Here is a 27,192-nt window from a genome sequence, read left to right as displayed (position 1 = left end):
TACAGTAAGTCCCCTACATATGAATGAGTTCCATTCTAAGAGCACATTTATAGTTGAATTTGTTCATAAATCCAACAAAATTAGTGTAGGTACCCAACTAACACAATCAGCTATATAGCACTCTACTATAATAGCTTTATAATACTTTTCATGTACATAAGACATAGAAAACAAAAAAAATAAGAAAACATTTTTAAATCTCATAGTGCCGTACCTTGAAAAGCACAGCAGTACAGTACAACAGCTGGCATACAGGGGCTGGCATCAAGTAAACAGGAAAGAAGAGTTCCTGACTGCAGGAGGGAGAGGAGGTGGGAGATGGCAGAGCTGAGGGATTGTCAGCAACAGGAGACAGAGGGTAAGGTGCAATGTCACTGACACCTGACATTGTTAGCACAGGTTCTTGTTTGTTGGATTCAGTTCTATCTACCCTCTTGAGAAAACGATCCGGTGATGTCTGAGTAGTAGCTCTTTTCTTCTCTTCATAGATGACATGGTAGCACTGGACTGCATTCTGAACTGATGCTACAACCTTCATGGACTGTTCTAGGTATGGGTCCTGTGCCTCAAAAACTAACAGCATCTCCTCAAATAAAGAAAATCCCCTGCCGTTTCCTAGTTGTGAATCTCTTCAGTTCTTCAGTTATTTCTTCTTCCTCTTGTCTCTCTTCATCCTTTCCTGGGCACGTTTGCATCTTTGAAAGTTTTCAACTTGAAGGTTCATATGTAGGGGACTTGCTGTACATCATATCACCTACCTCACACTGCCGTGCAAGTCATCTGGTCTCTGCGAGCTCCTTGAGGGAAGGGATTCTGTCCCATAGGTCTCATCTCAAGCTCCTAACATAGTGTTTGATACACAACAGGGCCAGAATAAATATCTGTGGAAGGAAGGTGAGGACAGGGAACTGATTCATGAATGGACACTGTAGCACAGCAGCAAGTCAGCCCTGGAAACATTTTTATCCTTTGCTCAGAATTAGTTGAGTCAGTTGAGTTAGTTTTGCCTCTCTGCACCAGTGTGCTTGATTGTAAAATGTAGTTAGTGAGATCACTAGTTTGACTTTAGTGAGCAATCACTATCCCCAGGAGGGCCTGTTAACAGGAAAATTGCCAAGCCCACTCCCAGGGTTCCTAATTCAATTGGTCTGGGGTGGGTCCCAAGATTTTGCATTTCAAGTAAGTTCCCCAATGATGCTGATAGTGCTGGTCTGCAGACCAGACTTGGGAACCACTTGCCTAGATGACATGAGATCCCTGGGAACGGTCAGGGCCTGGTAGTCTCCAGTGGCCAAGCTTATCAGCCAAGTCATGGATGATTTTTCCAGAGTTAGTTTGGCATTTGGAACTACAGACTGGAAATATCCTGTGTGAGGCTAATTTGCATTCACAATACGGAATACAACCCCCACCTGATAGGAGACCGGTGCCTCCTAAAATTATTCAAGTCTTAAAGATAAGAAACTGCAACTAGGGTGCCAGATTACTTGGTTGGGATTTCAGGCCAGCCCTTCCTGATTCCTCCCCTTCACTCGCAATCTAGGCAAGGACATTATGTTGGAAACATTTCTGAACACACAGAACACCAACAAGATGAAGCAAACAACCTGACCGCACATTAAGCCAAGTTATCAGTTTGGTGGATCTTTAAAATGCACTGTGAGTTAGCCACAATACCCCAGGAATGCGGAGTGTTTATCGAGCTTAAGGACCCAGCTCAGATCAGGAGGTGAAAATAACCAGATCTCAGACTTTGACTGAATAGGGAAGGCTGTCAACTCCTTTTCACGTCACTTGCATTACATGCACAAGACCAAACACACACAATATACTGACTGACACCAAGACTACACCAGAGTCAACTTCATTATCTGACATTTATTGTCACATAGCACCCCAGTTTCACAGCATGTACATTTTACAAAGTTGGAGACTCTCAACCTACTATGTTCTCCACAGACTTTCCAACAAGTGTGAAAGAGAGGCAGTAAGGTTAGCTTGAGTTGACAAATCACAATCCAAATGTAGGACACCCTGTATTTATTTATGTTTAAGACTAATATACATAGAGTTTCCAATGTTTAGCACATGAATGAGACTCTGGCTGAGTAAAAGACGAACACAACTTGTTAGCACATTATCATGAAAAGACAGAAGGCATCAAATATATAATTTTGCTGTTCCTCATTTAACTGTTCAATGTACCTGTAGTGAAAAAATATACATTTTTACTTTTGAGGTTAAAATAGACCATCAGCTAATTATCTCTCCGGGCCCACAGCTACAAAGACTAAAATGGCTCTTCCCACCTCTGGCTCACTTGAACACTGGATTTGTGCTGAAGACAAAAAGAATGGCAGTGCTAAAGCAAAGGGTATAACCAGCTCCCAGGGAGGTTACTGCCAAAGTCCTCACCCAAGTTGACTCAAAATAAAAACCAATTCAACTCAGTTGACCTAATCTCCATACAAGGGGGCACCTGCATCACCAGTTCCCTTCCCAAGGCAGGGCTCTCTGAAGGAGCTTTAGGATCCAATCCTGATGTCCAACATAGTGCTTTATGACCAAATTGGGACCAGAAGTTTCCCTACTGCCATCCTCAAATTCCAGTTCCAACCTGCTAAGTTCCATTGTCTTCTAGTCTTCAGAATCATAAACCACTTTGTCCAATCTCCCACAATCATGAACTTGACTTAGAGCAAGACAGGAGAACCCACAAAACACAAACATTCTTCAACTACTGAGAGCAGAGCACCACTTCCGTCACTAGAATAAGTCCTGTCGAAAACCTGAAATGCTTTTTGAAAAGGTCCCTCTACCATCATGTATGTTAATTAACATAGAAAACAATGAGACAAGCCTCAAGTGTGCACTTGGGATGTCTCGCCCACACTCACAGTCTGGCTGTTTCAGGAAATGCTTGGTAAGGCAATCTCTGAAAACCTATTCTGGAGAAGGAAGCAGCGCGCAGATTTGGCTTACACTGCTTTGCATGTCTGGCCCTCTTGGTCTGCTGTTCTTAGAGCTGCTCTCGGGAGGGTCGCAAAACCAGCTGCATCTCTCACTGCAAACAACAAAGTAGGGAGGCTCATAGAGTAAGACTCATAAACTGCTGTTGATGACTGATCTGCAGGTATTGGTGGGCAGCCTTCCTTAGCCTGGGCTGAAGGGGAAGCAAGATATGCCTCCAACTCAGGATTCCAAAAGCCCGCATCCCCCCAACTTCTTACTAGGAATCTGAACCACACTGGGTCATGATGCAAAATACTATAACAAAGCACCCATAACTAAAGTGTAAATTCAAGTGATTCTTCGAAATCAGTTTCAAAGAGTACACCTGAAACAGAGTCAACAACTTGGAAAGAGAAGCCAAAGTTACTAGAATGTTCTCTTTAACTAGAGGAGAAAAAGACTTCTCAACTGAGATTTCATTTTGTTCACATTCACACTGCTCAAACCACAACCTACTGAGTCCTACTTGTCAGTAATATGGGAAGATTTGGTTGCTAGGATATTTGTAATTCTTTTCTTAATATTTTAAAAATCAAATCCCATTACTGATATCTTGTCAGGAGGTGTGATTTTAGCTTGTGCTGAACAAATGTTCTTACCTCTAAGGTGTTATACTAAAATTGAGATCTTTCCAACTACTATGTTTGTAAATGTCTGTCTTAATTGCAAGAAAAAAACATCCATTCCAGATTATTTTCTTATTGATCTTCTATTAATAAGCACAGATCTATCATTACCATGGTTATAAGCTCATCTAAGAAATGGACAAATATCGTTTAGAAACAGACTAGAATTAAATCACATGTGAAGAGAGGAATGCTTTAATATTAGTTCAGACATTACTAGGGAATCAAAGAAAAATTCATGTTTCTGATTACTCACCCTAAACTATGCTGAAATGGAATATTTGCAACCCAAGTAACCCATGCTATATTGAAGAAAACTATAACTTACTACATATTGAGTTCATTTCAATCACAGTAGTCTATTTTAAAAACAAACTCCCATAAGGAATACAGGAATGGAATTCATTCAAAGCAACAGCTGTCAAAAGTTCTGCCAAGAAACCCAGGGTAATTTACTACATCATGAAAGGTGAGGTGTTCAGAAGAACAAATAGTTCAATCCTATTCTTTCAGATTTTATTTTTTGCTTCAATCCAAGAGAAATATCTAGATCTCAAATTCACTAAAACATGTTTCCATATTTTAAAACTAATTAAGTAAATAAAACATGGTAAATAGAAGAAACCCTTCTAATCTATTTTTAGTACTGCTAGTAGCCAGAGGACTCAACTTAGAATCCATAAAATCCAACTCTGTTGATAGCTCCCTCCTTCTATGGATTCTTGGACTAGGAACTGTGGTTTCTTAGGGCCTTGGTTTCCCCAAAGCAGCTGCAGGATATGGGAACAGGTCCTCTCATCTCCGACATCCTACTGTGCAATGAGAAGAAAATGGGCACAGCTCCCAGCTAAGTGGCCTCCTCTCCTAACCAGATCCAAAGTATTTCTCTAATATTTATAAAGCAGTCAGATACCTCCAACTAAGGCAAATGTCTGCCTTGATTATGACATACTCCTCCATTCTAGAAATCTGCCTTTTGGGTTTGCTTCATGGCTGCTGGATAGGGAGGTGGCCAAAGCAATAAGTGATAAACCAGAGATGCTGAGGTACCCAGTAAATTGGTAATATACTGTGCATTCATCCTTGGAACTATGAGATTCCTATGGAGGAAGACTGATTAACAATAAGGTTATTAAACCCTCATGGATGGGGGGTAACATCAACATTCTGCCCACAGATTTCTGCCCAACAAGCAGGTCTTAGTCTTGAGTAGTTTTACAAAAGAGGTATAATGGTGATAACAATAACCCAGTCTTCCTATAAATCACATAAAAGGCTCACAGAAACATTATCAGGAGTTATAATCCTAAATTAAAAATACACATCCTAAGAAAACAGAGAAACAAAGGATAAGCACTAGCTAGGTAATAATGATGTTGTATGTGTATTCAATTGGTTTTAAAAAAAATCTACTTCTAGGCAACTAAGAGACTGTGGTCACTATTAAATCCAGTCAGGAAGGTGGGGTATAGATAGTATTGTTGTGGGCTTTAATGCAATGTCTATCTTAAAATATTGCTGAGACTATGCAACACATGAGCCTTTGACTGTCCAGTGCAAGTTTTTTCCTTTAATGAAAAGCAAGCCAACTAAACAAAACCCCAAACTCCTAATTTGGCTCACTCTGGTTTTGGCTTGATGAGGGAAAAACATGTTGATATTTTAAAAATGTAGAACATAGACTAACATTCTTTAGTTTATATGTCTGCTTAATGGATATGAAGTGCTATCTGGAGTATGTGCGTATGTCCTGGAAGATTATGAGATAAAGTGCATATGCTAGACTTTCCTGGATTGAGTGGAACAAAAGGCAAATATGATGTGAAACGTCTGCGATGTGGACACTGTTGATAAAACGTGTTGCAGCCCCCAGTTCTCAGAACATGTGAAAAGAGGTTACCTAAAAAATGTTCACTCACCCATTCATATTTTAGAAAAGGTTTAAACTGACCCTGAAACCCTCCCACAGGGACAAAGAAGGCAGCCAAAACGGAAGGAAAGGGGACTAGAGAAAGAGTTCAAGTCTTAGGATTTTCAAAATCCAAGCAATTCTGAATCCTTTAATATATACAGAACAGAATCAACAATTTTGTTTTTCTTTGGAAAAAAATCATCTGTTTGAGCATTTCTCTTCTGCCATTAAACTACTGATAAAGCTTGCCAATGGAGTAAGGAAGCATTAAATAAATGCCTACTTCTTCTCAGAGCAGTCAACTCTCTTGAAATTAAAGGCTTAGTCCTGCAAACTGCAGAGCTCTGCTAAACCACTTCAGAAAGGACCCTAGCACACTTCACACAATAGCTTAAGAACTGGTAAACTAGCAAAATGCACAAGAGATGGCAAATTTGCCATCAGTATCTTGAAGTGCTGTTAAAGCTAGAGAGCCCAGATACCTGGGAGAGCCAGTCAATTCCCACTGTCAACTTGAGCCTGCAGGACAAGCAGGGGCCACGTAGATTTCTATCGAATACTGGCTTCTGTGATTGGAGCTTACTGTTTTATGTTTTACATCACTTACACTGGAGTCGGTTGGGCGCCTCTGAACTGCACATAAACCAATCCCTCCTCAAGGGTCACTTCACAGAGAACAAAATAATCATATATCAAGTGTAAGGATCAGCTTTCTTTCATTATTTCTTCATACTCAATACACTTGTGATCTGGGTTAAAATAACAAAGACAAAAATAAATACCAAAGACTGTTGGATTACTGGTAATAATCACTGCCCCTTCTTCCTTAGTTTGAATACCTGGGTTCAAACAACAAATATTCATCAGTCCAAACAGTTCATCAGCCTTTCACATTCGATGAGTGGTTTCCAAATTCATGCATTTACAGATATATTAACCCATGCAGGATAGAAGTAGAGATCTGGCAACTAGTTACTTAATTTGATTGGGCAAGGCAGTTAGGGCAGATTGCTCTTGTCCAAAAACCTGCATGAACGGGCTGAGTTATTTGTGTTGACAGCGTAGCTGGGCCAAGTTAAACAGATCATGGACAAAACTACTACTTCACAGAGGTGTAAGACTGAATAAGTCTTTGCTATTCCATAGAAAACAACAGTCATGTACTATTCATAGCTAGATATAATATCAAGATGGCACTAGAGAAGCAGTTTTTGGCATACGTATAGTGGTGGAGGGTACAGTGCCAGTCTAAAGCTAATGATTTTGTTTACTTCTAGTTTTTGTTTTTATCATCATCATGCCAAAGACTATCTAGTTGGAATAACAATTATTCAGGAAACCAACCTACTATATATGATATACATATGAAAATAAAACAAGCATCCTGAAGGTACTGGGTTACAAGGTCTTGTACAAATCATAAACTCTTTAAATAAATAATGCTCTAAATTGTTTTTATTTGCTAGAAGATTGGTTTTCAATAAGGAGCAACATCTAACACCTTGAGGAAATACTTAAGAATGGGAGATATAAATTCCACTGATAATTACAATTTTAAGTGTGACAATCAGTTGTATTTTTTCCACCACAGTAAAAACGTACGCGTGAAGCACAAGAGAAAAGGTGATATTGATTATATTCCGCTGCTCAGAGCTTTTGACAGTCTCAGATATCTATGACATGTAGTTGCGTTGAAACATTCAAAGGAAAGATCTTGGCAGAAAAGGTCACCCACTGTTACTTGAATCTTGGCGGGGAGGGTCACAATACAGTGACTGGACGAAGCTGTTCCAATTGGTTTTCCAATGCAATCCGTTCTTGATGAACCTCCTGAGTTGTACAAAAGAAAGAGAAGAGAGGGGTCATTTCTTGGGTTCATCCCCACTTCATCTGATATTAAAAAGAAACTTATGACTGGACCCACAAGCATTCAGGTGCCATATAACTCAAGGAGGAGTAGACTGGGAGGCATTGTATTTGAAGCCGGTGACAGGACATAGGAGGCTTCAGTAGTCTCTCAAATTCCTTTCTTGATGATGAAATGAAACTAATTGATCAACCCTCCCTCCTCCCCACACCTATATCTCACACTCAGTTTTTAACAGGATCAGTGGCTGGCACAGAATGATGTTAAAAATAAAAAGACTGATTGAAAGGGAGCAGAAAAGCAAAAGCAGACTCCTAATACTGAGACTACATTTCTAGTTTCAATCTCTTGTTTCTAATCCAGCACCATACTAGATCAGAACCAAGGGATAAGAAAGGACACTGGTTGTCCTTACACTAAAGTGTCATCCAGGATCCTGCATCTGTGGTTGAAGGTGTGTCTTCTCAGCTAAAGTTAGAAAAGAGGATCTGCAGTCTGCTACTTGGGAACTCAAACTCTGAGCCCTAAAACAGACCTAATGACAAGGAGAGAGGGGGACACGTAAAGGCATTCTGAAGTAGAATCAGTCAAGGTGGGAAAGAAGTCTATATAAAGGCTCAATTCTGAGACATCCCAGAAGAACAAACATGATGAAAATCATTATGGAACTCAACAAGAGTTTATTTACTTACCCTCCTTCCTACCATCCAACAGTCTCTGAATATCTATCTACTAAGGGCCCAGTTCTCACATGCTAGTAAGGTGATGCTTAAAATTCTCCAAGCCAGGCTTCAGCAATACGTGAACTGTGAACTTCCAGATGTTCAAGCTGCTTTTAGAAAAGGCAGAGGAACCAGAGATCAAATTGCCAACATCCACTGGATCATGGAAAAGCAAGAGAGTTCCAGAAAAACATCTATTTCTGCTTCATTGAGTATGCCAAAGCCTTTGACTGTGTGGATCACCACAAACTGTGGAAAATTCTGAAAGAGATGGGCATACCAGACCACCTGACCTGCCTCTTGAGAAATCTGTATGCAGGTCAGGAAGCAACAGTGAGAACTAGACATGGAACAACAGACTGGTTCCAAATAGGAAAAGGAGTGCATCAAGGCTGTATATTGTCACCCTGCTTATTTAACTTCTATGCAGAGTACATCATGAGAAATGCTGGGCTGGATGAAGCACAAGCTGGAATCAAGATTGCCAGGAGAAATATCAATAACCTCAAGTATGCAGATGACACCACCCTTATGGCAGAGAGTAAAGAGGAACTAAAAAGCCTCTTGATGAAAGTGAAAGTGGAAAGTGAAAAAATTGGCTTAAAGCTCAACATTCAGACAACTAAGATCATGGCATCTGGTTCCATCACTTCATGGCAAATAGATGGGGAAACAGTGGAAACAGTGTCAGACGTTATTTTTGGGGGCTCCAAAATCACTGCAGATGGTGATTGCAGCCATGAAATTAAAAGACACTTACTCCTTGGAAGGAAGATTATGACCAACCTAGATAGCATATTAAAAAGCAGAGACATTCCTTTGCCAACAAAGGTCTGTCTAGTCAAGGCTATGGTTTTTTCAGTGGTCATGTATGGATGTGACAGTTGGACTAGAAAGAAAGCTGAGCACCGAAGAATTGATGCTTTTGAAGTGTGGTGTTGGAGAAGACTCTTGAGAGTCCCTTGGACTGCAAGGAGATCCACCCAATCCATCCTAAAGGAGATCAGTCGTGGGTGTTCATTGGAAGGACTGATGCTGAAGCTGAAACTCCAATACTTTGGCCACCTGATGCGAAGAGCTGACTCATTTGCAAAGACCCTGATGCTAGGAAAGATTGAGGGCAGGAGGAGAAGGGGACAACAGAGGATGAGATGGCTGGATGGCATCACTGACACGATGGACATGAGTCTGAGTGAACTCAGGGAGTTGGTGATGGACAGGGAGGCCTGGCGTGCTACGGTTCACGGGATCGCAGAGTCAGACCCGACTGAACAACTGAACTGAACTGAACTGAACTGAACTGAAGGGCCTGGTTCTGCTCTGGTTGTGATGATACCACCAAGGAACAAAATAGTTCAAACCAATGCCCTCAGAGGGCTTATACTCAAATGGCTGGAGAAAGATAAGAAAGTTTAAAAAAAAACCAAATACTTTCAGAAGGATTTCAGAAGGAAATTATATGCTGTAATAGAGAGTAATGGTGGATCTGGGAGAAAGGCGCAGAGCGTGGTCAGGGAAGGCTTCTCAGAGCTGATGCTACTGAGAAGAGACTTAAATGAAGTGAGAGGTGAGCCACGTGAAGATACAGGTGAACGATATTCAATGAGACAAAATGACAACAACTAAGGCTGCAAAGGAGAGAATAAGCTTGGTGCCTTTGATGAACCACAAGGCCTGTGTGACCAAAAGCAGAGGGGACAATGAAGACCTTGGCAGGAACTAAAGTCAGAGAGTTAGGCAGGACCCGGCAGACAGAGTAAGGAGTGTGGATGCCATTCAAAGTGAAGGGGCACAGCGATGAGAGCTTTGAATCAGGAAAGGCATGTGGCCTAATTTCAAATTCAGAATTCTCACTCTGTCTTTTGTGTAGACAATGGATTGTAGCAGGACAAGAGTCAGAGCAGAGAGCATTTGGGAGGTTACTGCATGAAACCAGGTGAGAAATGAAAATGGCTTAGATTAAGGCAGTAGCCATAGAGAGAAGGAGGTGGATTTTGGACATACTTGAAATCTAGAACTAATAAGACATGTTGATAAAGCTGATGTAGGAAAGAAGGAAGAGGATTTGGAATTGAGGAATAGGGTGGTTGGTAGTGTGGGATTAATTGAGAACAAGAAGATTGGATGAGAAATGGACATTTCAAGGAGACAGTTGGGAATGAAGCATCTGAGATGTGTATATTAGGAGAAAAGTAGAATAAGCAGTTGTAAATGCATGTCTAGAGCTTAGAAGAAAGAGAAGAGGGGCTTTAGACATAAATTTGTGAGGTTGGATGGCCTTCAAAGCAATAGGATTAGGTAGCATCACCCAGCAAAATAATAAAGATGGTGGTGCCAAGTAAAGCTGGAACTGAACCTATGTACCAAACTCATTCCCTACTGGAACGCTAAACCAATTTTTTTAAATTAGGGGTGGGGTGGGGGTCATAGACACACAAGGACAGGGAAGACAACAGGGAAGAGGTGATAGCAATAAAACTGGTAAGCTGGAAGACAAACTAATGAATGCTGAATGAATTAGCTAATCCAAGAAAAACAAGTGTGTGGATTCTCCCAGTTGCTGAATATGTCTCTTCCAATGATGCTTGAGGGAACTGGACAGAATAACCATAAGGTGGATTTGGGGATAAACTGGACCCAATGTGAGATGTACCTGAGCTTCAGCTCTACTGATCACGTGATCTCCAGAAGCTCCTACTCTCACTGGTGAAACATAGGGACATTTTGGGTCTTCAGTTTAGAGCCTGTGTTTAGTAATCCTCCCCAAATCTGATGAGTCCCTTTTCCCAAGTGCACAGTCACACTGGTAAATGGGCACAAGGCTCTTTGGGAAAGTCTGAGAGAAAGACTAACAATATAAACTTTTGGCTGCAGAGTGGGGTCCTTCTTGCAGGTAACTAAGATGCCCCTTTATTCAAGGCTTCTGTATGTGTAAACTCAGTCTGGGAACTGACTGAGAGGCCTATGACTAGAGCTCCATTTGATGAGTCTTCAGATTTCTGTTAGCTAGACCTTAAACTTTTTCACGTCTTCAGATCAAGTAAATAAAATTGCACTGCAAGCTAAGGATGGAGATAAAACAAGAACCAGTCTGATTTTACATAGAAGAATCCCTAAAAGACTCAAACTGGCAGTCTCAGATATCTATGAAAGTGAAAGTGAAGGAAAGAGGACTGTCCTCAAGAAGTGTTCCTTGAAAGTCTGATTCAGAAGTAATCAGATTCCCAAATTCTTCTTGCCACTAGGGTAGAACACTGAAGATTTATTCCTTTGAAAGGCAAAACAGATGATCTCTGGAATACCAACACACAGATACAGTTAACAACAAAAACTAGACTGGAAATAGAGGGGTTAAATGAACACCCTGAATGCTGAGAACCAGAGTCCTCTGCTCCACTGGACCATGTCTTCCTTACATGCAAGAGACCAGAAGAGTCTCTTCTTTGAGGACTCCAGTCAGATCAAGAAGAAAAAGCCCAACGACACTGTCTTTGGGAGTTGCCCAGCTCTACAGCTCAGTCAAATTGGGGGAGAATGAAGCTCAAAGATGACAAGTCCCACAACAGGTATGGACCTTCAATCTGCATTCTCATCCTCCTCCTAAATATAAGCAGAGAAGGACCATCAGCTATTGAAGGAAAGTATCAGCTATTGAAGGAAAGTATGTAATGAGAAGTATATACAACAAAATAAAAAAGTATTGAGGAAGAAGAAAAACTACAATTAATAGAAGATATGACAACCATAAAACAAGAATAGGATGCCATCAAAAAGAAACAAGCAGAGAACGAAAAAAATGAACTCTTGGTTATTAAACATAGGAGATTTAGAGCTTAAAAATAAGTAAGTCTCCACACACAGACCAAAAAAAGAAACTAGAAGAGAAAAATTAGAAAACCAAACTAAGAAGTTCAGTGTCAGAAAAATATCAGGAAGGGAGAACAGGGAAAATGGGGGGGGTCAATAAAAATCAAGAAAACTCCCAGAACTGAAGAATATGGGTTTCCAAATTTAAAAGGCCTATGAAGTATAGAGACCAGTGAATAATAGTGACCTATCTTGAGAAATCTGTATGCAGGTCAGGAAGCAACAGTTAGAACTGGACATGGAACAACAGACTGGTTCCAAATAGGAAAAGGAGTGCATCAAGGCTGTATATTGTCACCCTGCTTATTTAACTTCTATGCAGAGTACATCATGAGAAATGCTGGGCTGGAGGAAGCACAAGCTAGAATCAAGATGCCGGGAGAAATATCAATAACCTCAGATATGCAGATGACACCACCCTTATGGCAGAAAGTGAAGAGGAACTAAAAAGCCTCTTGATGAAAGTGAAAGAGGAGAGTGAAAAAGCTGGCTTAAAGCTCAACATTCAGAAAACAAAGATCATGGCATCCAGTCCTATCACTTCATGGGAAATAGATGGGGAAACAGTGGGAACAGTGTCAGACTTTATTTTTAGGGGCTCCAAAATCACTGCAGATGCTGACTGCAGCCATGAAATTAAAAGATGTTTACTCCTTGGAAGAAAAGTTATGGCCAACCTAGACAGCATATTCAAAAGCAGAGACATTACTTTGCCAACTAAGGTCCGCCTAGTTAAGGCTATGGTTTTTCCAGTGGTCATGTATGGATGTGAGAGTTGGACTGTGAAGAAGGCTGAGCGCCAAGAATTGATGCTTCTGAACTGTGGTGTTGGAGAAGACTCTTGAGAGTCCCTTGGACTGCAAGGAGATCCAACCAGTCCATTCTGAAGGAGATGAGCCCTGGGATTTCTTTGGAAGGAATGATGCTAAAGCTGACACTCCAGTACTTTGGCCACCTCATGTGAAGAGTTGACTCATTGGAAAAGACTCTGATGCTGGGAGGGGTTGGGGGCAGGAGGAGAAGGGGACGACCCAGGATGAGATGGCTGGACGGCATCACTGACTCGATGGACGTGAGTCTGAGTGAACTCCGGGAGTTGGTGATGGACAGGGAGGCCTGGTGTGCTGCGATTCATGGGGTCGCAAAGAGTCGGACACGACTGAGCGACTGAACTGAACTGATGCCAAAAGAAGAAGTGGGGGTAGAAGGGAAGCGAAAGCAAAATGCAAAACAAAAACAAAGTCATATACAAAGATTCATAAAACAGAATGACGTTTGACATTTTTCAAAATTTTATTTATCATATGGTAAAATTGACTTTTTCCCTTTCAGTGTATAGTTCTACAAATGTCAACACATATAGATTTGTGTAACTGCCACCACAAAGGGTATATTACAGTTTCAGTAACCAAAAAGCTCCCTGGTACTACTCACTGACATATAAACCTTTACCACATGCATAATAACCCTTGACAACCAGTGGTCTGCTTTCCAGCACTATACTTTTGCCTTTTCAAGAATGCAAAATAAAAGGAATCATGTAGTACCTAACCTTTTGACACTGGCTTGTCTCATTGAACATAATTGAGTTTCATTCAAATTACTGTGTCTATCACTCCTTCTGCTCACTGAATACTCTTTCATTGTACTCAGTTTATCCATTCATCTTTTGAAGGATATTGGTGTTGTTTCCAAGTTTCAGCTATCATGTAAAATTGCTATTAACGTTTATGTACTGCTGGGTCACAGGGTTAAGTGTATATATAACTTCATAAGAAACTGACAAATGATTTTTCACAGTGGGGTACCATTTGGTATTCTCACCATCAATTCATGAGGGTTCCAGGTGACAGCACTTGATGCTGTCATGACTTTCTGTTTTAGCAATTCTATCACTGTGTGTGGTGGTCTGTGATCATGGTTTCAATCTGCATTTGCCTAGTCTTTGGAATCTTTGGAATCAAGATTTGCCTAATCTTGGGAATCAAGATTGCCGGGAGAAATATCAATAACCTCAGATATGCAGATGACACCACCCTTATGGCAGAAAGTGAAGAGGAGCTAAAAAGCCTCTTGATGAAAGTGAAAGAGGAGAGTGAAAAAGTTGGCTTAAAGCTCGACATTCAGAAAACGAAGATCATGGCATCCGGTCCCATCACTTCATGGCAGATAGATTGGGAAACAGTGGCAGGCTTTATTTTTCTGGGCTCCAAAATCACTGCAGATGGTGACTGCAGCCATGAAATTAAAAGATGCTTACTCCTTGGAAGAAAAGTTATGACCAACCTAGATAGCATATTAAAAAGCAGAGACATTACTTTGCCAACAAAGGTCTGTCTAGTCAAGGCTATGGTTTTTCCTGTAGTCATGTATGGATGTGAGAGTTGGACTGTGAAGAAGGCTGAGTGCCAAAGAATTGATGCTTTTGAACTGTGGTGTTGGAGAAGACTCTTGAGAGTCCCTTGGACTGCAAGGAGATCCAACCAGTCCATTCTGAAGGAGATGAGCCCTGGGATTTCTTTGGAAGGAATGATGCTAAAGCTGAAGCTCCAGTACTTTGGCCACCTCACGTGAAGAGTTGACTCACTGGAAAAGACTCCGATGCTGGGAGGGATTGGGGGCAGGAGGAGAAGGGGATGACCAAGGATGAGATGGCTGGATGGCATCACGGACTCGATGGACGTGAGTCTGAGTGAACTCCAGGAGTTGGTGATGGACAGGGAGGCCTGGCATGCTGCAATTCATGGGGTCGCAAAGAGTCGGACACGACTGAGCGAATGAACTGAACTGAATCTTTGGAAGGAATGATGCTAAAGCTGAAACTCCAGTACTTTGGCCACCTCATGTGAAGAGTTGACTCATCGGAAAAGACTCTGGTGCTGGGAGGGATTGGAGGCAGGAGGAGAAGGGGATGACAGAGGATGAGATGGCTGGATGGCATCACTGACTCGATGGACATGGGTCTGAGTGAACTCCGGGAGTTGGTGATGGACAGGGAGGCCTGGCATGCTGCGATTCATGGGGTCGCAAAGAGTCGGACACGACTGAGCGACTGAACTGAACTGAATGGCCAACAATGCTGAATATCTTTGCACATGTTTATTTGCCATCTTTATATCCTCTTTGGTGAAGTATCTGTTCAAATCCTTTGCCCATTTTTAAATTGGGTTGGTTGAGCTTTGAGAATTCTTATTACTGAGTTTTGAGAGTTCTTTATATAATTTGGACAGAAGTCCTTTGTCAAAATACATGGGTTGCAAATATTTTCTTCCAGTCTATAGCTTGTCTCTTAATTCTCTTGACAGTATTTTTGACAGAGTAAAAGTTTTAAATCTTGATAAAGTCCAATTTATTGACTTTTTCTGTGTTTGTGCTTCTGGCATTGTTTCTAACCTTGGGTCACAAAAATTTTTCCTATGTTTTTTTTCAAAAAACAGGTATAAAGGTTTTATACCTTTATGTTTTACATTTGTTTCTATGACCCATTTCAAGTTAATCTTTGTATCAGAAGTGAGATTTTTGGTCAAAGCTCATGTTTTTACAGATGGATGACCAATTGTTACAAAACAATTTGTTGAAAAGACTATCCTTTCCTCAATAAACTGATTTTGTATATTTGTCAAAGATCAAATGCTTATTCTATTCACATGGTCTACTTCAGGACTTCTGATTCTGCTCCACTGATTCATCATTAATCCCATACTGTCTTGATTACGGAAGCTTGATACTGAAAGTGATTCCTCCATCTTTGTTCTTTTTCAAATTTGTTTTAGCTATTCTAGTTCCTTGGCCTTTACATATAAATTATAGGATTTGCTGGTCTATGTCTACAAAACATCCTACTGGGGTTTTGATTGGCTGCAAGGATTCTATAGATCACTCTAGAGGAAAATAGTATTACTACTATGCTGAGTCTTCCAATCCACAAGCTACGTATGTCTTTCCCTTTATTTAGGTCTTCTTAGATTTCTTTTAGCAGCATTTTTCACATTTCAATATACAGATGAATTTATACTTAAGTAGTTCATTTAGGAGAGGAATACTCTTCTAAATGATAGTTATTGTGGATACTATGGTTTTTCAAATCTCTGTGACAAGTTGTTTATTACTTGTATATAGAAATATGATTGCTTTCTGTGTGAATTTATATTCTGTGACCTTCATAAACTCAGTTAGGAAATGAAATTTTAAGAAACAATTTGCAAATACTTACACACTCAGAACCACTAAGAGGTTTTCTAAAATCTCAACAATTAGAGAATAGTGAAAAATTTATACTACTTGATTTCAAGAGTTACAGAAATCAAGACCATGTAGTACCAGTATAAAGATCAACAAACAGGTTAACAGAATGGAGTAAGAATTCATAAATAAATCACACTTACATGGTTATTAGATTTTTGAGAACAGCATCAGAATAATCCAAGAAGGAAAAGAAACTTTTCTACAAATGATACTAGATTAATGAAATACTGATATGGGAAAAAATGAACCTTGACCCTAATCTTATAGCATACATAAAACTTAATTCAAAATGGATCATAGATACTGGTGCAGTCACTATGGAAAACACTATGGAAGTTCATTTAAAAACTTAAAACTACCAGGAGTGATGTCAGTAGGATGGCTGAATAAGACATTCCTTGTCCATGTCCCCCTGTCAATGACAATTTGGCATCCATTCACAAAGTGCCTTTGTGGGAGTTATGGGATCCAGCACCATATATGAAAGGACCCAGGAGGTGTCTCATCTAGCCATGCATCTGGTAACAGGCACACAGATCTCAGTTTTGGCTCTGGACCCAGTAGGGTCCAAGAAACAGCTCTAGTCCCTCTCAGCCACAGTCCAGGAAACTCTGGGAAACACTGTTTTAGACAATCACCAGAGGTGAAAGAACTTTTGTGGAAGTCCAAGTTTCAAGCAGAATGGTATAGAAAAATAACACAAGTCTGGATGCACTGGGAGGGTAAGAACTGTTTGACTACTCACATCACCTTACCCCAAGGCAGCACAGTTTATGCCTAGAAAAGATCCTGGCCCATGATTTCTCCCAGGAAAGTGCATACCTGAGCAACCAGGTTCCCCAGTACTAAATTGTGAACTGCATGACTAGAGTAGGGAGGGGGAAGAGGCTGGGAGAATGGCAGATAGGACTCTCAAAAGGGATTAAAGGAACATGGATCCTACTAAATGTCTCATGGGGCACCATCAAGAAGCCCACCCATAAGCCTGACTATAAGTTGGGCATCCTCCAACTACCCATGAGGCATTTCAGCACTCCATGGGCCTTATACACACCATCAACCTGTGGCCAGTTCCTTGGTCACATTCCTGATGGTGAGTGAACACATGCAGAAAGACTTGCTGGCCCAAATCTGTAGGCCATGAGAGACCACAAATTTGAGCTGCAGTGCCATCTTCAGGAAAATAAAAGGGAGGCTGTCAGTACCTGGCCTTGTGTTTTGCAGGATGAGAACAAGGCATACAAGATTAAGAACTGTGTCATAAGAAGGAACAATAAGTGCTGAGCTGTGCATCCACAGAAGATCTGAGAAACTGTCAGAATCTCTAACACGGCTGATTGAAAGTAGTTTGGGAAGAAGTAACTGCTACTTCAAATGTGAAGATAACAACACAAAACTTCAAGGAAACATGTCGCCACCAAAGAATTACAATAATCTTCCAGTACCCATCCCAAAGATATGGAGATATAGGACTTACTCAATAAAGAATTTAAACGGCTATTTTAAGGAAACTCAATGTGCTGCAAGAAAACACAGAAAGACAAGTCAATTAAATCAGGAAAACTATACTACATGAATAAAACAAGAAGTTTAACAAAATGATAGAAATCATAAAATAGAGCCACAAGAAATTCTGGAGCTGAATAATAAAATGAATGAATTAAAAATATAATAGAGAACATCAACATCAGAATGGATCAAGCAGAATAAAGAATCTAAGATAGACAGTTTCAAGGGTTTTGAAACTATCCAGCCAGAGGAGAACAAAGAAAACAAATTTAAAAGAATGAAGAAAGGTACATGATCTATGTGATGTCATCAAAGGAAATAATTTGTGAATTATTAGAGTTCCTGAAGTTATGAGACAGAGAGCTTATTTGAAGAAATAATGGCTGAGAACTTTCTGAATATGGAGAGAGATATGGATATCCAAGTTCATGAAGCTCAAAGGTCATCAAACAAACTCCACTGAAGATTTCCTCTTTAAGATTTATTATAATAAACTTGTCAAAACTCAAAGAGAAAAATCTTAAAAGAAGCAAGAGAAAAGAAGCTTATAACTTAAAAGGGACTTCTTAAAAGGCTATCAGTGGATTTCTTAGCACCCTTTGAGAGAGTGAGATGATAATACAAAGTGCTCATAGAAAAAAAAAAAATTCCCAAACAAGAATACTCTATTCAACAAAGTTATCCTTCAGAAATGAAGGAGGGATAAAAGATTTCCCCACACAAACAAAGCCAAGGGAGTTGATCACCACCAGATCTGCCTCACAAGAAATGTAGAAAGAAGTTCTTCAAGCTGAAATGAAAGGATTCTAATTGGTAATATGAAAACATACAATATACTGGGGTAAACGTAAGTATATAGTCAAATTCAGAATACTCTAATAGTGTAATATGGCAGTGTGTTAACCACTTAAATTTAGTATAAATGCTAAAGGAAAAGAGTATTAAAAATAACCATAGCTAAAATAACTTGTTAATGAATATAAAATATGAAAAGTAAATTATGAATTAAAAAACAAAGTGAAAGTCATTCAGTCGTGTCTGACTCTTTGTGGACTGTATAGTCCATGGAATCTTCCAGGCCAGCATACTGGAGTGGGTAGCCTTTCCCTTCTCCAGGGGATCTTCCCAACCCAGGGACCGAACCCAGGTCTCTCGGATTCTTTACCAGCTGAGCCACGAGGGAAGCTCTTTTTTTGTTTTTGGTTTTTTTTGCTTTTGTTCAAAAACAAAAGGGGGAGTAAAAGGGTAGAGTTGTTGCTGCTGCTGCTGCTGCTAAGTCACTTCAGTCGTGTCTGTGCAACGCCATAGACAGCAGCCCACTAGGCTCGCCCGTCCCCGGGATTCTCTAGTGAAGAACACTGGAGTGGGTTGCCATTTCCTTCTCCAGTGCATGAAAGTGAAAAGTAAAAGTGAAGTCGCTCAGTCATGTCCAACTCTTAGCGACCCCATGGACTGTAGCCCACCAGGCTCCTCCGTCCATGGGATTTTCCAGGCAAGAGTACTGGAGTGGGTTCCCACTGCCTTCTCTGAGAGTTGTTATATGCAATCAAAGTTATCAGCATATAATAGACTGATGTTTTATGTAAGCTTCATGATAACAACAAAGCAAACACAAAAACCTACAATAGATTCACAAAAGTTAAAGAGAAGACAATCAAAGCATACTATTGCAGAAAATCATCAATTCACAAAGGCAGGCAGTAGGAGAGGGAGAAATGAACAAGAAAACTATAAAACAGTCAGAAAACAGTTAACAGGGTATTAGTAAATCCTTACCTATTAATATTTACTTCAAATGTAAATGAATTAAGTTCTCCAATCCAAAGACATAGAGCAGATCAATGGATTGAAAAGAAAGAAGGGACCAAACTACATGCTGCCTATAAGAGACTCACTTTAGTTTATGGTCACACATAGGAAAAAATGAAGGGATGAAAAAGATATTCCATGCAAGTAGATATCAAAAGACAAGAGGAGTAGTTATTCTTTTACCAGATAAAACAGGCTATAGTTCAAAAACCATATCAAGAGACAAGGCATGTCATTATATAATGTTAAAGGGATTAACTCATAAAGAAAATATGTCATAAATATATATGCAGGCAACATCAGAGCACCTAAATATATCAAGTAAATATTAGAATCGAATCGCCAGTCTATGTCCAATGCAGGATACAGCATGCTTGGGGCTGGTGCACGGGGATGACCCAGAGAGATGTTATGGGGAGGGAGGTGGGAGGGGGGTTCATGTTTGGGAATGCATGTACACCCGTGGTGGATTCATGTCAATGTATGGCAAAACCAATACAGTATTGTAAAGTAAAATAAAGTAAAAATAAAAATTTAATAAAAAATTCGAAAGATGAAATAGACAACAGCATAGTAATAATGAGGGACATCAATAGCTCACTTACAACAGTGGGTATATCATCCAGACAAAAATGTAACAAGGAAATGTTGGTCTTGAACTATACCAAATGAACCTAACGACATACAGAACATTTGATCCACTAGAATCAGAATACATATTCTCAAGCACACATGAAATACTCTTGAGGATATATCATATGATAGGTTACAAGATAAGTCTTAGCAGATTTAAGAACATCAAAGTCATACCAAATACATTTTCCAACTACAAGGTTATTAAACTAGGAATCAGTAACAAGAGGAAAACTAGAAAATTCAGAAATACATAGAGATTAAACAAAGCACTTCTAAACAACTGATGAGTCAAAGAAGACATCAAAAGGGAAATCAAAAAACTATCCTGAAACAAATAAAAATGGAAACACAGCATTCTAAAACAAATGGCCAACAGGTACACAAAACATGTTCAGCATCACTAATCATCAGGGAAATGCAAATCAATACCAAAATGAGATATCACCTCACACCTGTTAAAATGGCTATTATCAAAAAGATAAGGGATAAGTGTTGGCAAGGATGTGGAGAACAGGGAACGCTTGTGCAGTGTTGGTCAGAAGGCAGACTGATCCAGCAACTACACAAAATGGTATGGAGGTTTCTTAAAATTAAAAAAAGAACCATCGTAAGATCTAGTAATCCCACTTTTGGATATATCCAAAGGAAAAGAAATCAGGATCTCAAAGGAATATGTGTATTCCCATGTTCACTGTATTATGTACAATAGCTGAGATACGAAAACAAGTTTCGCTCTACAGACAAATGGATAAAGATGTGGTACATACATGCAATCGAATATTATTCAGCCAAAAGAAAGAAGGAAATGCTGCCATTTGTGACACTGATGGACCTTGTGGGCCCTATGCTAAGTGAAATAAGTCAGACAGAGAAAGGCAAATACCATATGATATCACTTTTATGTATAATCTAAAAAGGCCAACTTCATAGAGACAGAGTAGAATGGTGGTTGCCATGGGCTGGGAGGCGGGTGCAGGAAATGGGGAGATGTTGAGCAAGGGTACAAACTTGCTGAAAAAGAGTTCACATGCTGCAAGTAAAGATCCCACATGCCACAACGAAGAACGAGTGAAGCCAAATAGAGAAAGAAGAAACTAATGGTTACCAGTGGGAAGAGGAAAAGGTAAAGGGCTACAAGTATATATTATGCAACACAGAAAGTCATAGCTAATATTTTATAATGACTATAAATGAAGCATAACCATTAAAAGTTGTGTAAGTCCCTATATTGTACACCTATAACATATAATATTGTATAGCAACTATACTTCAATAATAATGAGGGCAAGAGGAAATTTTTACAGGGGATGGGCAATTTATGGCATAAATTGTGACAGATTCATGGATGTATAATTACTTCCAAACTCATCACATCACATACATTAAATACAGACAGCTTTATAATAAGTGTTTAGTATATAATAAATAATAAAGTAGTTTAAAAACACAAATGTATCACAGATCTAAATGTAAAAGTTATAACAATAAACCATTTAGAAGAACACATAGGAGAATATGTTCATAATTTAGATGTAGGCAAAGTTTCCTTATATAATAGGAAGAAAGTTAATAACTATAAGTGAAAAAATGATAAATCAGACTTTATCAAAATTAAAAACTTCTATTCATGAAAAGATAGTTAAGAAAATTAATAGGCAAAATAAAGACTGGAAGAAAACATTCATAAAATATATATCTCAACAAAGGACTGGCAACAGAAAATATAAAAAGCATCTACCTACAACTCTACAAAAAAGACTGAAAATGATTTTTAAATGGCCAAACATTTGGAAAAAAACACTTCACAAAATAAAATATATGAAAAATAAATAATCACATAGAAAAGTGCTAAGGAGATGTAAAATAAAAACTACATCACCACAAGACTAGATAAAAATTAAAACAATAATACCAAGTGTTGGTGAAGATGAGGAACAACCAGGACTTTCACATAGTAGTGGTGGGAATGCTAAATGCTACAACCACTTTGGGAAAAGCTCTAGTCGTTTCTATTCAAACTAATCACACACAATCACCATATTACCTACTAATCCTAAATCCTAAAAATTTATCCAAGAGAAATGAGAAAATATTCCCATATAAAGAGTTATTTAAAAATGCAGTTTTATTCAAAATAGCAAAAACTAGAATTTCCAGGTGTCCATTAATAGAATTAATAACCAAACTATAGCATATTCACTCTGGAGAAGGCAATGGCACCCCACTCCAGTACTCTTGCCTGGAAAATCTCATGGACAGAGGAGCCTGGTAGGCTACAGTCCATGGGGTCGCTGAGAGTTGGACACGACTCAGTGACTTCACTTTCACTTTTCACTTTCATGCATTGGAGAAGGAAATGGCAACCCACTCCAGTGTTCTTGCCTGGAGAATCCCAGGGATGGCGGAGCCTGGTGGGGTGCTGTTTATGGGGTCACACAGAGTCAGACACAACTGAAGCAACTTAGCAGCAGCAGCAGCATATTCACTCAGTAGAATACCACTCAGCAATAAAACAGAACAGACTACTGAGACATACAATGATGAAAATGAATCTCAAAAACAATGCTATGTGAAAGAAGCTTTCCACAAAAGTACATGTCAGAGGACACTGTTTACATAAAGTCATAGAAGAGGCAACAATATGGCATAAGAAGTTTAGAAGAGGGGTTAAGTGTGGCAGAAATTAACTGGGAAGGAGTATGAAGGAGCTTTCCAGGGAGATGGTAATGTCCTCTATCTTGATATATTAGTATACACACTTACAAAGGGTCAGCAAGTGTACACCTAAGATGTGTGCACTCATTGTATATAAAATGTACAACATAAGGAAAGTTTGTAAAAATATTTAACTCTAGTTAATGATACGCACGTTAAAATATTCAGGGGACACACACAGATGTCTTGAAAACATGTTAAAAATAAGACAGACTGAAGGATAGATAAGAGGGATAAAAAAGGACAGATATGTGATAAAACAAGTGTTAGCGAGATGTGAATGGGAAAACCAACATTGTGTAACTTTCTTGCATGCTTGAAAATGTTCATAATAAAATATTAGGGGAGTTCCTTGGTGGCCTACAGTTAGGATTCCAGCTTTTCATTGCCATGACCTGGGTTCAATCCCTGGTTGTAGAACTGAGATCCCACAAGCTGTGTGGTACAGCCAAAAAAAAAAAAGGGGGGGGGGGCGAAGGCAGGGAGTAATGAAAGAGAAAATAAAAAATGAAGAGACAGTACAGACTCATAAAAAAGAATCATCAGTGAAGGAGACAGACACGGAAAGTATGACATCCTGAAATCCAGTTAGAAATGACATTTCAGAGGAAGGAATCGCCAATGGTCTATGGCACAGGTTCTGAAAATCCAAAGAGTATTTAAACAGGCCCACTGAATGTGGCTGTAAGAGGGGTGTGAGTAAAGGAGAGTAAAAGCCACAGCAAAGTCAAGGGAGAGAACACTATTGGTGAGGAAACAGAGACAGTAAATAACAACTCTTAGGAAGCTTGGCTGAAGGAGACTAGAGGCCGGGCAGCAGCTGGAGAGGATGTGGGCGCTGATGCGCTGGACAACACTAGAGCACGTGTCTGTGTGGGCGGCAATGACCCAGCAGAAAATCAAGGGATGTCAGGGCTGCCCTGAAAACATGTGCTTAACTCAACTCCCAGTACCTGTAAATGTGAACTCATATAGAATAAGGTCTTTGCAGATATAATCTAGTTAAAACATGAGACTGTGCTAGATTAGGGTGGGCCCCAGCCCAATGACCAGTCTATCCCTATAAGAAAAGGGAAGGATAAAAAGAGGAATTGGACACAGATACACAGAGACCAGAAAAATCTTTATGACAGACAGTGGAGGCAGAAACTGAAGTGATGCATCTACCAGCCAAGGACTGCCAAGGACTGCCAGCCACCAGCAGAAACTGGGAAGAAGACAGGAAGAATTCTCCCCTAGAGCCTCAGAGAGAGCATAGCTCTGCACACACTGTGATTCAGAAGCTGCCATAGCTGGCAGAGAGTAAGTTGTTGTTCTTTTAGGCCACTAAGTTTGTAGCACTTTGTTAGGGCAGCCCTGGGAAACTAATAATACAGGGGAGAATAATGGTGAATAGAAGCAGGCGATAAGAACAGAAGGGATGTCCTTGAGGTGATGTGGAACCATTTTCAAGATACCAAAGGAGGGGATAGCCTTTGTGAGGATCAGGGCCACTCTCTTCCATTGAAATGAGTATAGCATCATTCATAGAGGACCTCGACAAATTAGGGGTTTACCCAGAAGCTTTGGACAATAAAGAATGCTTCAAAGAGCTTTGTAATAGCTTCTCTGTCTCTTTAACTAGCACACGATATGTAGCTTGCATATTAAAGCTTCAAGTCTTCCTCTAACAAGAACCAACCCATGAAACAAATACAGCAACTCTCTGCCTTCCAAAAGGAGTCTGAGAACAAAGAGCAAGTCTTACCAACACGAATAGAACCAGATGCTCAGCCAATGTTTGTCAAAACAAAACACAACAACCAGACACAAGGCCTGGTTATCCAAATTCAGGAAGCTCTTTACCTTGAGCTGCTGCTGGAGCTCACTGTTCAGACGGGCCAGCACGGCATTTGCCTCTTTATTTTTGCGGATAGCAGTTTGAATAGCCTTCTTCTGTTTGGAAGACTGCCTACAAAAAAGTACAGACAGTTCAGTGACACAGAACGTAGAGGTCCAGATCCCTGTGGGTCAGAACTCTCTGATTCACAAGAAGTGCTAAACTAACAAGGGGCTAACATCACAGAGCTCCAAAAATAAAATCATATATTCATAGGCAGGCAGGCACATACTAAAGGAAATAAGTTTCTTGGGATGAATTATTTAAACATGAAGCAGTTTCCATTTTACAACTTGAAGAAAAGCTGTGAATTAGGCCTTTTCAAACATGTTTTGTTCCATTTATCCAAAGGCATTTAATAAGCATTTCTTCCTGACAAACGACATTAAGTGGAATACCCTTTTTGTGCAATCATTAATGGCATTTCAAAGACCTGCAGGTGGCCCTGTGGGCAAGTCTGAAGGCAAAGAATAGAAAAACATTCTCTTCAGTAAAAATCCTACATTAACTTAGTCAACTCTCTTTTATTTCTTTATTATTAGGCATGAATGCCTAAGTATGTTTGTGTGTGAGTGTGTGTGTGCAAGTGCATACACCAACATACATCTGTGGCACTTGAGAAAAACACAAAATTGTTTTAATACCAGTCTTTCCAAAGTAAGTCAACAGTAAATTCACAGAACAGGTTTAACTAAGGTGACCACACAAGCCCCACCTGGCCCATTACAGTCTTTGCTTACACTGCCTGACTGGCCCTAATTTTTCTTAGCAACTACTTTCCCCCTCAAAACCGTCAACGTGGTTGTAGAACCTACAGCCTTATATCCCACAGCAAGAAATACTGAATCCTCAGAGCAAAAGGACCACCTAAGTTCCCCCAGAGAAACAAACATGTTTGTGATCCCTGGGAGCCAGAGCAACTAAACTAGAAAGCATTGTGGCCCCTGGAGAGAGCTGGTGGCGGTACACTGAGAATGTATACTATACTAGCTGCTCTATTCACTTGTATAAGGCATACTCCCTATCCAACAAGTTTAAACATTAGTTTTTTACCCATAAATAGGCAAGGAAGAAGCTCCAAAATATACAGATTGGATTCTGGTTTCAGGACAAGACAGAGAAGATGCATTTCTCTCTATTCCTCCCACTAAATACAGTAAAACACTGGACATAATATACAGAATAATATAAGATGACTCTGCAAAGTAGAGTGAAGAAGGCAAACCAGCTAGGGAACTTGGTACCCAAGGAAAGAATAGCCATGAACTACCTGGGTTTTCTTTTTCACTTCATATGTATCTCATAAATGGCAATGAGAGCAGACAATAAAAAGCCTCCCCAAATTTCTGCTCTCTCTAGCCAAAGGACTGGGAAAGGAGCAGCCCAGCAAGACAGAAATTAGATATAATATTCCTCCTGAATACAGATGTAAAATCTTTAATAAAATATTATCAAACAGAATTCAGCAATATAAAAAAGAATTATAAATCATGACCAAGAGAAGTTTATTCCAGGGAAGCAAGACTGATTCAATACTCAAAAACAATCAATATAATTCATTACTTTAACAGGTGAAAAAGAGAATCACAAGATCAGATAAACTAATATAGATTTTTATAATTTTATTTATAAAGACTCATTGAAATTCTTAGATATACCACAACATATATAGAACTTACATGCTGAAAATATACAACACAAATAAAAGAAATAAATTGGATCTAAGTAAATGGAGAAATATATGATCATTGATTGAAAAACTCAATACAGTAAAGATGTCAGTTCTTCCCAGATTGACATAAAGGTTTAACATAATTCCCATGGAAATCCCAGCAAGATCTTTGCAGCTCAAGACAAAAGTATTCTAAAATTAAATGGAAAGTCAAAGGAATTGGAATAGCTAAACAATTTTGAAAAATACGAAGTGGGAAAAACAGAAGACTTATTATATAGCTATAGTATCAAGTGGTAAAGTAATAAAGATAGCAATCAAGACTGTGTGGTATTGGCAGAGTGAAAGACACATAGATCATTAGAACAGAATAAAGAACCCAGAAAGAGATTCACACTAGTACAGATTATTTATTTTTGACAGACGAGGAAAAGCAAGTCAATGGAAAAAGAACAGCCTTTTCAATGAAAGTGCTGAAGCAATTCAATATCCATAGTCAAAAAATGAATCTGGACCCAAATCTCAAACTTCATATAAAAATTAACACAAAATGGATCACCAACCTAAATGTAAAGTATAATATTATAAAATTTTTAGAAGAAAATGTAAGAGAAAATCATCAGGACCTAGAGCTTGGTGAACAGATTTTAGAGGTGAAAAGAAAAGCACAATCCATAGAAGGAAAAAAAATCAGTAAGTTGAGACTTCATCAAAAATTTTA

The 27,192-nt window shown here is 39.4% G+C and overlaps 1 protein-coding gene across 2 annotated transcripts in view; it reads right to left on the bottom strand.

Moving 5' to 3' along the window:
• Positions 1-1,858: 1,858 nt before the first annotated feature.
• Positions 1,859-27,192, bottom strand: part of REPS2 (RALBP1 associated Eps domain containing 2) — a 246,918-nt gene continuing 221,584 nt past the window's right edge. For both annotated transcript variants that reach the window (XM_027963581.3, XM_027963582.3), the window contains exons 17-18: positions 24,766-24,871; positions 1,859-7,380 (exon numbers count right to left, since the gene is read on the bottom strand). In XM_027963581.3, the coding sequence (XP_027819382.1) occupies positions 7,312-7,380; positions 24,766-24,871 (175 nt within the window). In that variant the 3' untranslated portion in view covers positions 1,859-7,311. The remainder of the gene's footprint in view (positions 7,381-24,765; positions 24,872-27,192) is intronic.

The sequence above is a fragment of the Ovis aries genome, chromosome X (genome assembly GCF_016772045.2).
Source record: "Ovis aries strain OAR_USU_Benz2616 breed Rambouillet chromosome X, ARS-UI_Ramb_v3.0, whole genome shotgun sequence".
Taxonomy (NCBI): domain Eukaryota; kingdom Metazoa; phylum Chordata; class Mammalia; order Artiodactyla; family Bovidae; genus Ovis; species Ovis aries.
The sequence above is the reverse complement of the archived record's forward strand: the minus strand, read 5'-3'. Positions and strand labels throughout refer to the sequence as shown.